Here is a 10,802-nt window from a genome sequence, read left to right on the forward strand (position 1 = left end):
CCCCCCCCCTCTCTGTCTCTCCTTCCTTCCTTCTTTCCATCCGGTATACAGTCCCACTAAAATAATTATTTTTCAAATTACTCAGTTGTGTACAGTTATCTTCACTATAAGGAACAACAGTTTCTTCTAGAGAACATTATTCTCTTTTTCTTTTCCATTCAGGAGGTAGACTATTTGAATGGAAAATACTCTCCATTTGGATTTGATTTATCTACATTTTGTCCCCAGGTCACATCACCCCTGTGGTATCTATGGTATGGTTTAAATCTGGGTTCTACACCAAACTTGTCTCTGAGCCTGTTGCCCCAGGTCGTTCTCTAGGCTCCAGGCAGATACCCACAGTGCTCTTTAGGTCCTTACCCATCTTTTTGGGATGCTGACCCTGAACTATTTCTGTGGCTATCTGAGCTCTGAATGTTCTCCTTGTTGGACTTCTCATGAGAGAATCTCCTGCTCTCAAGGTTCTCCACTTAGTGATGACTTCCTTCAGAGTGATGTGTGACTCATGCATGTTTTGTGACAGTTCTTCTATTTTATCTGTGTTGCTCAGAAGATCCATGGGTTCTCTAGCTCTAACATAAGCTAACTCTTTCAAACATGAGAAACAACAGAAGTTTAGGTCTGCGTTTGTCCACAAAATGATTGTGCTATTGTCTTATGCGCCATCTTAAGAAGATATCATGTAGTGCTTGGCTGTCTAATATTTATTGAGCAGCATTAGCAAATATCATCTCTTTATTATGTCACAAAGGGCTTTTTCATGAACTAATAAGTGAACACTTCAAACACTATTGCTTGTGACCAGAGCAACCTCAGTAAGACAATACATGAGATAGAATATGATCTACCCCACACATCAGCAAGGGGACCAATATAATTTATGTTTAAGGTAGTCCTGTACCAATATTTCAAGTGACCTAGAGGAAGGAGCTTAAATTTCTTACACAAATATAAGCATGAAAGACATAAGACCATGGGGGGGGGGCTTTTCAAGTTATTCTAAGTTAGGTATGTTTTAGGCCCATTGTTGAAGGTACAATTGCTAGGATGAACATGGGAGACAACAGCTTAACCCTTTCAGCCTGTTGACACAAATATATCTTGCAGAATTTATGTGTGTGTATGTGTGTGTGTGTGTGGGGGGGGGAGACAGAGAGACCACACATAGAGATTGTATTTTAAAAATATTTGGTTTGAACGCTCGCCATTTCTCAAGCTAAAAAGTATAGATTGGGTTAACTTTTACTTTAAGCTGCATTCTTCTTCATGAAGTGCAAAGAAAACTAGCATCACTTAATGGCTTACTATGAAAGCTAAATTATGGCAACTGTTGAGCTCAATAACTGACACATATGGAGTCCTCAATCACTTATTTTTAGATGATGATGATGATACATTTCTTTATTATTTATTGATTTGAAGGGGTAGCTGTGACCTTGTTCATGACTACAGTTCCTTTGCAAACAGATGGTGATGCAGATTTAGTTGGTTGCTCTCAATGTTATTCAGATTTGTTAGGGATAATGAGGTAAACAAGATCCCACCCAGAGGAGAAACAACTCATTGTCAAGACACTTTGCAATAGTAGTATCTCTCACCTTCTGAATCATTAGCAATGAGATTGTGTGTGCACGCACATGTTCGGGTGATAAAATAGATAAAGTTAATAGATATTAAGTATACTAATATGAGTTTGATAGAGCATTCAAGAATCTTGTTATAAGCTTCAGAAATTACTAGATCAAGCAAAAAGAGAATTTTCAGGCCTATAAAATTATAAATCTGTCCCTGGGGCCGAATTGAAATTCTAAGTGTTGGGATGTTTCTCTCTCTTTCTCAGCTTTTCCTGTCTCCCTTGGCTCTCTGCTCCCTAAATGTCTTCCCCAGCTGGTGTAGAAAGATGGCTATTGGACTCATTTTTTCCCAGTTTGGCAACCTCCCACAGAATACAGCATTTATGACCCATATGTTGCAGCAGAACAGTCCCAGTGAGGGCTCAGATCCATCCACCTAGGCTGACTCACACACTGGGCCTGCATCACCCACTGTGGTCATAATGTCATGGAACTCTATTCACACCAGGGCCATGAATCCTCTCTTTCTGGACTAGGTATTGATTAAGCCATTTGCTGGGTCACAGGTGATATGTTCTAGTTCACAAAAAAAAATGTTGAAGAAAAGCATGGAAGCAAATCTCTAGGATGAGTGGAGGATGTTAGGAAAAAGGTTGGTATGGGTCAAAATTTTGTGTGAATAATAACTTTGGGGGTTAGAGTTATCAAGTATGACCTTAGCTAAAAGAAAAGGCGGGGAGAGGGAAGCTAAAATGAAATGAGGGCGAAGGCAATCAAAGAGCAAAGAGTCCTTGAAAGTAGAATAATTGTGTTATCACAAGCTGCTTAAAAGAGCAAGGCACTCGATCAGGGAATCCAAATTCAGGGTTACCAGCTTTTCTCAAATTACTGCATTGCTCTAAAACCTAACAGGTTCCAAACCTGAGGTAGAAAACCGTGTCTGAACATTATCAATTAGGTAAGTTATGTCAGGACAGGCCATAGATAGAATGGCTACGAAAGTTGATTTCTGTGTAAGTTCTCTAATACTGCAGTGTTTTTTATATTAAGTGATTATGCATGATGGTTAAATTAAACACACAGTCATACACAAATCGGGCACTTTGACCTTGTTGGATAGGCCATGGTATTTGATCTCCATCAAGCCAACCACTTTTTATCATGATTACATATGATGTCTCCTGATAGTACCTCTTCTAATGACCTTCACTGTGGGGCATTGGGCTACAGGCTGGTCTCCAGTTGATCTGAGGTCTGAACCCCGAGGTCATAATTCACCTTCATGACACGGTAGGTGTTCCCTTATGCTCCTGGAACTCTGGCCCCTGCCTAAGTTACCACCCCCCACAGCCTCCACAAGAGAAGCATGGCTAGAAGTCACATAGGCAATGGCCCAAACTTCTGATCTTCAGGCTAAACTCCTTCCCAGTTATCCAGCAACAGTAAAGACCATAAAAGGGGCTGTTCAACCCCACCTTGCTCTCTTACTTCTCACTGCTCTTCTCTTACCCCTCACTCTCACCCCCTCTCTCCTCTCTTCTCCTCTCTCCCTCTTACTCTCTTTCTCTCTAGCCTTCCTCCCCCCCCCACCTTCTCTCTTTCCCCCTGCCTTTCTATAATAAAGCTCTAAAACCATATAATGTCACTGCTCATCAAGTGCACTGCCCTTGGAGGATGGGACAGGCTTTCTCCTAATGAGCCGTTTCTGTTTTGTTTCCGAGACAGGGTTTCTCTGTATAGCCCTGGCTGTCCTGGAACTCACTTTGTAGACCAGGCTGGCCTCGAACTCAGAAATCCACCTGCCTCTGCCTCCCAAGTGCTGGGATCAAAGGCCATTTCTAATCTCCTGTTAGAAGGCCTTCCTGTGCTCCAGTCAAGATTTGCTGCACTCACTCTCATCAGTGTTGGGAACCTCTTCCCTCATCCAACTCTCTATAACTCTGGTGGATTTAGCAAAGTAGCTCCAGGGTTCCCAGGTAGGGCTGCCCCTTGGCCACCCCTGAAGAGTGGGTCAGAGGCTTGAATGCCCACCCAGGGCTGAGTGGAAAGTGTATGGCAGCTCTCCCATGCCTGACAGACCAGAGAATAGGTAAAACTCTGGTGGGGTGTGGGCTTCTCCTTCCCCCTCTTCCCCAGGGCCCCCCTTTTTTAGTTCCCAACACTTCATAAGTCAAAGGCCTTTGGTTATTGTTACACACACACACACACACACATACACACACACATATACACATACACACAAATCTCTAAACTATACCTTATACCTTATATATAAACCACCAGTTTTCTGTTGAATTCATTTGTCCTGTGTGTAGACATTTACTGAGCATCTACTACTACACACCAGCACATCATCACAGCCTGACTTGTGTGTATTAGTGTGGTGTGTAGTGTAGAATTCAGAACGGCATTGATATAGCTCACAGCCTAGTCATTAAATCAATACCTGGAAGAATACACGTATACATTGTGCATGTACACACACACACACACACACACACACACACACACAAAGGGGGACTATGAGGAACAGAGAAACAGACAGAATGGCAAGATTCTACATATACGATGTTATAAAGCCAGGCACTAGAGATTAGGGTGAGCTTAAATTGTGCCGGGGAATTAGGTGAATTCATGTTGTGAAGCTCTATTTCAGCGGAGCTTGTGATGATATGATGTAATGTGATGTGATGTGATGTGATGTGATGTGATGTGATGTGATGTGATGTGATATGATATGAGCTTAGTAGGTGTAGAACAGAAGAGTGTGTGTTGCAGGTAAGGGGAGAACAATTGGAAAACCCTAAAGTAAAACAAGGGGACAGAGGGCAGGAGCTGAAGAGAGACAACAGCTTTCTTTTATTGCCATGTCCTAACTCTTCTGCGTATTAGATGATAACTGGCCAACAGGGGTCTTTCATCCATTTTCATCTCCCAGAGCATCCCCGTGCTGGTTATAAAGGCACTCTCACTGTTCCAAATGTGCCTTTCTGTGCTACACTTTGTGATGCCAAGGTAGAGATTCAGGATTGCTACACTGTAAACAATTGCCCACTGATGCTCTTAGTTGTCTTCATGTCAGATTTTGTCAGTAGGAGACACTGAAGGAAAGCCGGAGACATGCAACTGGGAAGGACCCCTTAGTTTGCTTCAAGCTACATCTGGCTTTGCTTTGCCCTTGAGCCGTTAGGTCATGTATCTCTGTTAGGTCCTCTGTCAGGTCTTCTGCCAGGCCTCCACCAGCAGTGCAACAGTCTTTCCTTGAACATCTGGACCCTCCTCCAGCAGATGCCCCTTTTAAGTTTTTAGGCCTTGCATTTGCATACTCTTCTATATGTGCTTGCAGATATAAGGCCAGTAGTTGTGGCCCCCTATCTTTCTCACCATCCTGTCAAGTGTCACTTTTATCCTGCCGCTCTGTGTCTGGTCATCTTTTATTGACTTCTCCTTGTTAAGGTTACTGGTGGAGTGTCTGCTTTCTTGGCTGATGTGTGGATGGCTTAATTATCTTTTCTTGCTCATATATATGACCTGTTAAATAGACATCCCAGCTGGGCCTACATAACACCAAATGCCCTTGAGTGGAAAGGCCTATGCAAAAAATAATGATTGTCAAGCTTAAAGACTCTTTTTTTTTTTTTTTTTTTTTTTTTGGCCTGGAACCTTGCACAACCTGCCTATTCCTAATCTCTACTATTCAATATATTTTCAGAGGTGAGAGGGATTAGAAAAAAATATCAATTTGCTCATTATTGACTTTTCAACTGTGAAACCAAGAGTGTCTTTTAGCAGCCTTGATAAATTAAATCTGGCCACCTCTCACCCAGACTGGCAGGCTCCTACATCATTGATGGAAGAGTCATGGACCACCAACTCTCCCAGCTGCCTCTGTAATGTACGGCATTGTACTCACAGCCATTAGCAGGTGGAGAGTTTGAAGTGTGGCTAGATTACAGAGATGCCTCCGTTAAAAATGCATAAGCACTTTGTGAGTTTGCTAAGTCATGCCTCACTCAGCTGGCCTTGAATTTTTCATGGAGGAGGCATATTTTGTAGTCTTTCCTCTCTTGCTTCTTACCAATAAGAATTGGGCACCGAGGGGGCTCCATGGGAGCTGGGAGATCTCAGTCGTACCATCTCCCTGATTGGTTCTTAATGTTACCAAGGTGTAAAATGCTCAAATATTTGGATGTAGACATTGAGAAAACTGATTTTCCCACATTCCCTGCGTTTAATTGAAAATACAAATGTTTTCCTGTCCTGCTTTTAAATAGTTCAAGTATAATTTTATACTAGAGGACTCATCTACTTGTTAACTTTTAAGTCCCTGCATTGGAACACTCCTTTCCAGAGATATCCCTGGTCACATGCTATCTGCCAGATGCTCTCTGTTTTTATGGTTACTCTCCACTCCAATGCCAAGGAAGCATTACCAGATATTCAATGAATATTTTCCTACTGTGTCCAGCTATATCTGGAGTGTTCTTCCTAACGAAATACTTGAGCCATCAGTAAATATTGATTGTACAGTACATGTGTAGAAGAATCATTATCTTATCAGTCAAATTTCTAGTTGGAGTGTTTATGCAGATTGGGGTCTGGCTTGCACTATAGCCAAAATATATAAATGAATGGAGTGTTTTGTACTACAGACTGAGACATTCTTTACATCTCTGATTTCATTCAATTTTCTTGGAAAATCTGTCAAAAGAACCATTAGTTTATTTATTTTTCAGATGACTCTCAGAGATCTCAAATAAATTATCCAAAAAACCCAGAGCTGTCAAATTGTGGTGCCTGATACTGGGGCCTACGATCTTTTCTGCTATGTTTTCAACTTGAAATATCTGCATGTGCGTTTTTAGCACATTTGTTCATTCATAAGACATTTATCAAAGTTCCATTATGTGCCAGACATCAAAATTGTCACCGAAGTCCTCATTTTCAGAAATAGCTTATTAAAAAAACAAAGTGTTATCAAACGTTAGGTCCAACAATTAATTAGTAAATCTCCAAAGGGTAATGAGTGCTCTTCTTTTTAATATTATTAAGTTAGACTTCTCTTTGAATGGAATTATTTTCTCTCCGCATCTGTCCAATCAATTGGAACCCACTTTCTTGCTCAGGGAAAAGACTCTAACCAGTATTGAAACCTCACAAATTAGAAGTGAACATATTTAGTTTGAAGCACCAGGGTATTTGGTGCACTTTTGTTCCCTAAAATTAGGAAGATCTCAGAACACATTACCTTACAGAACTGACCTTTGATAGATCTTTCATGACTTCTTAATTTTTGTGAGCATGCCTCAGGAGTGCCATGGCGGAGAGCCCCGTGCTTGCAGCTCCCTCTATCTCAATTTCATACCCTTGCTTCAGCTATGGTTTGGGGGAAAAAGGTAGTTTGAGTGCTTCCAAGAAGACAGTGAACTTCTGTGTTTAATTTCTAAATTTCATATTGGCTCTATCTGAGCTGCATCAATCCCACCTTCTTCCAGGATCTTGAAATAACATATAGACTTTAGTAGCTATTTTATGAATTATCTTGCCCAAATCCTAAAATATTTAATGTCCTTTTGAAATATTGAGATGCGTAGTACTGTGACAAGATGCATTAAAATTAGGTTGTCCATTTTTTTTTTTTTTTTTTTTTAAGAGTGATAGTGACCAGAACAAATGGAAGGTAACACTCCCGTTTTCCTGGAGGCTGGAGAATCCCAGATGGCACTTAAATGCATGATGTTCCCAGCAGCTTTGGGAGGCTGTAGTAGTGCCAGGTCCCTGGCTTCCCCTGCAGTGCAAGATTGCACATGAGTACTCTGGGATCCATCAGATATGGGTTTGGGTGATGTTAAAAGGCTTTTAAGAAGACTCAAAGTTCCTTTGGAATCTGGTAACTGGAGGGACTTCTTTGGGAAAGAGAATTCCTGGGCTAGAACATACATTTTTATTGTCTAATCAGGCCTTATGGCTAAAGTGTTTTGTTACCTTGTCTTAAGGGTAATAGATAAGTATGTTCCAGAAAAATATGCATTCACACCCACACCCTTTCTGCATTTCCTTTCCCTATCTTTCCTCTTTTTCTCAATATTAAATTTAATTTCTAAACATTCTCCCATGGACCAAGTTAGATGAACTCTGATCTGATGTGGTTACTTTTATGTAGTCCAGTTTATTGGAATCAACCTTCTTTGAGTCCTATTAGCACAAGAATGACCCTGTTTTCAGGCAGCTGAGGCTGGTTCTGCTGACTGGAGGTGACAAATACTCCTCTCAATTTCCCCTGTCAGACCAAAAGCCTTTATCCTTGCTGATATTTTCAGGCACTGGCTGGTTCATGTTGAATAGTTTCACTGTTGCACAAAAGATATTTATTTGCAATAACTGAGAATAGCTTTAGCATCGCTGCTATTATGATTGCTTTTGGCTAATTGGATTGTTGATTTAATTTAATGGATATGTAAGTATAATGATCACTCAGCCCTGGGGTAGAAAGTGACTTGAATGAGTGGGGAAGAGATAGGTATTCTGGGCTTGTGATTTACAGAAAAATAGTTTTACTTCCCCTGGAAAAAATTTGACAAGTTGTCATGTGCAAAAATCATGTATACATTTAAAATATAGACATTCCAGAAGAAGTCAAGGGGTGACTTTTTAAATAGTTTCATTTCTACTTCGACCATATTAGAAATGGCAAGAAACTAGTTTTTTTTATAATGATGCCTATTCTTTATGAGAATAAGACACAGTGAAATCAAAAGTGGATGTTTTAAAAAAAATAATATAAATATATAGAATATAAAATGTTTCATTGTATTTCTATTATCATAATATCATAAGCCTCCATATTTTTTATGGCATCAGTGAAGTGGGTGAATTGAAATACCCAGTCTCTAATATATGATCAGGGGCCTGGGATGTTCAGAGACCAGAAGACTAGGGGTCATAACTTAATGTTCTTTGATGTCATGATTGTGGATTTGTCAAAATTTATGGAGTCACCAACTATGTACCTAAAAATATTGCTCTGCTTGCAAATTGCAGAACTTAATTTTAAGAGTCAAGACTTAGGCAATAGGTACAGAAAGTCTCTCATTGGCTTAAATAAGAAAGGGAATGTAATGGATAATATAATTGAAGAAACTAGCTTCAGGTATGGTTCGATCCAGGTTCTTTACAGTCATTAGATGTTGCGTGCTGTTGAGTTTCTGTGCTATCCCTTGGGTGATGCATTAGAACTACAACAATGAACACTTCACCATGTCTATGTTAGGAAGATGGTGGTTTAGTAGCTGTTGGGAAACATAAGGGAGTTATATGTAATATTTAAGGTACTTAAAAGGTTTAGCTGTACCTGTTGGGAGGCAAACATTTTTAGGAGGGATGAACAGGGATTTTAGGGAAATTCACACGTAAATAGATATTTTGAGAATTAAGAAATTTATAGACAGGTAAATTATTTAGGAAGCAGTTATAATACTTGGGACATCTGTATTCAAAGCCCAGCTGTTCTGTGAAAAGACTATTCAAACTATGGTACGTTTGTTAAGCTATATGGTTCTGAGTGTTTCCATGCGTAAGTGATAAGAGGAGCTGCTGTGCTCACAGGATGGCGGAAGACCAACGAGATGCAGGGGCTGTCCAGAGTCCTCTTCATTGACCACTGCATTTTCCTTATACAGAGTCTCCTCTGAGTCCCTGATTGCTAGGAGACAAAGCTTTAGATGAGGGCTTAATGTTACCCATGTAAAATTGGCAAGCATTTTCTGAGATTACTCTATACCACCCACTCCATTCTGCTTATCTCAACTAAATCACCCCTAAGACTCCAGGTAATAAGAAATTTATTATCTTGGTCTTACTGCTGATAGAACTGAAGTCATAAAACTCTGGGTCTGTCAGGTGCCTGAGTTGATAAACGGGCTACCTGGGCATTTCTGCCTGGGCCAGTGGCGGTAGGGTAGGTACACATGATACCATATTGCACAGTCTGCTATTAAGTAATGGATGCCTTAGCTTGTGGCTGTTGGTGTTGTGAATCACCTGTGTTCCCTGAGTACTAGTGCGTTCTGCAGCTTCATCACTCTTGAGTTTCTGACATAAGTGTTTGTCTTGCAGGTGAGCCTTCCCGGTGGTCCTCCTCTCATTGTGACTGCTGCTGCAAGAATGGCAAGGGAGACAAAGGAGAGAGCGGCACCTCCTGCAATGACCTCTCCACTTCCAGCTGTGACAGCCAGTCAGAGGCCAGCTCTCCCCAGGAGACGGTGATCTGTGGGCCTGTAACACGCCAGAGCAACATCCAGACTCTGGACCGGCCCATCAAGAAAGGCCCGGTGCAGCTGATCCAACAGTCAGAGATGAGGCGGAAAAGTGATCTGCTCCGGACTCTGACTTCAGGCTCCAGGGAGTCGAACATAAGCAGCAAAAAGAAAGCTGCGAAGGAAAAGCTCTCCATCGAGGAAGAGCTGGAGAAATGTATCCAGGATTTCCTGAAGATAAAAATTCCAGATCGGTTCCCTGAGCGAAAACATCCTTGGCAGTCTGAACTTTTACGGAAGTATCATCTATAGGGGGGAGGGCTGCAGGTAGTCGCCACTTTGAAATAAACCTCCCCAAAGGAAGACATATGTTAAAAATAACAACTAATGGTCCACATTTGTTAGATCACAATGTCCATTGATGTACTACTGCCTACTTTGCCTAGCTCACCTTAACGTGTAAATCCACAGGGTAGATTTCTTTCTAAATGTGGAACCAGAAGCGAGCTCTTACAGTTGTCTTTTGTCTTTTATTTACTTGGTCCAATGTACTGAGAATCTTAAGATACAACAAGAACCAGCTACGTGTGAGTAGCTCACAGGCTTTGGGAATCATTGATCCCAAACCAGTTTTTTTTTGTTTTGTTTTGTTTTGTTTTATTTACTCTCATTTTTCTGCCTCCTCCCCTTGACCAAGAATGAACAGTTGAAGGAAATATAACCTGGTGGCATATGTTAAGAAATTATCCTTTTCCCTTTCCTTTTGTTTGTTTATGGGGTGAGGGGAGAATGGCAAATTTGTATGATTTTTCACTAAAATCTCTATGTGCCAGGTTCTATTGACTTTGTATGCATGAGCGTTTCTGACACAAGCACAGTATATGTCTGTATATATGCACAAAGAATGCACACGACCTAGGGCCTGGACAGCAGAGGGCTAACACCTTACTATCAGCTGCCCCTACAAGAGCAC

At 41.0% G+C, this 10,802-nt stretch overlaps 1 protein-coding gene across 2 annotated transcripts in view; it reads left to right on the plus strand.

Moving 5' to 3' along the window:
• The window catches only part of Kctd16 (potassium channel tetramerization domain containing 16), a 267,120-nt gene extending 256,915 nt beyond the window's left edge, over window positions 1-10,205 (plus strand). The window contains exons 1-2 of one of the 2 annotated variants that reach the window (XR_003835436.1): window positions 2,118-2,226; window positions 9,690-9,750. Coding sequence is in view for 1 of the 2 variants with exons in the window: in XM_021150780.2 (XP_021006439.1) it covers window positions 9,690-10,141 (452 nt within the window). In the remaining variant the exon portion in view is untranslated. Of the gene's footprint in view, window positions 1-2,117; window positions 2,227-9,689 lie in introns of those variants that run through there. The other variant, XM_021150780.2, reaches the window with a different exon arrangement.
• The last annotated feature ends 597 nt before the right edge of the window (window positions 10,206-10,802 follow it).

Source organism: Mus caroli, chromosome 18, assembly GCF_900094665.2.
Source record: "Mus caroli chromosome 18, CAROLI_EIJ_v1.1, whole genome shotgun sequence".
In the NCBI taxonomy this organism is placed as follows: domain Eukaryota; kingdom Metazoa; phylum Chordata; class Mammalia; order Rodentia; family Muridae; genus Mus; species Mus caroli.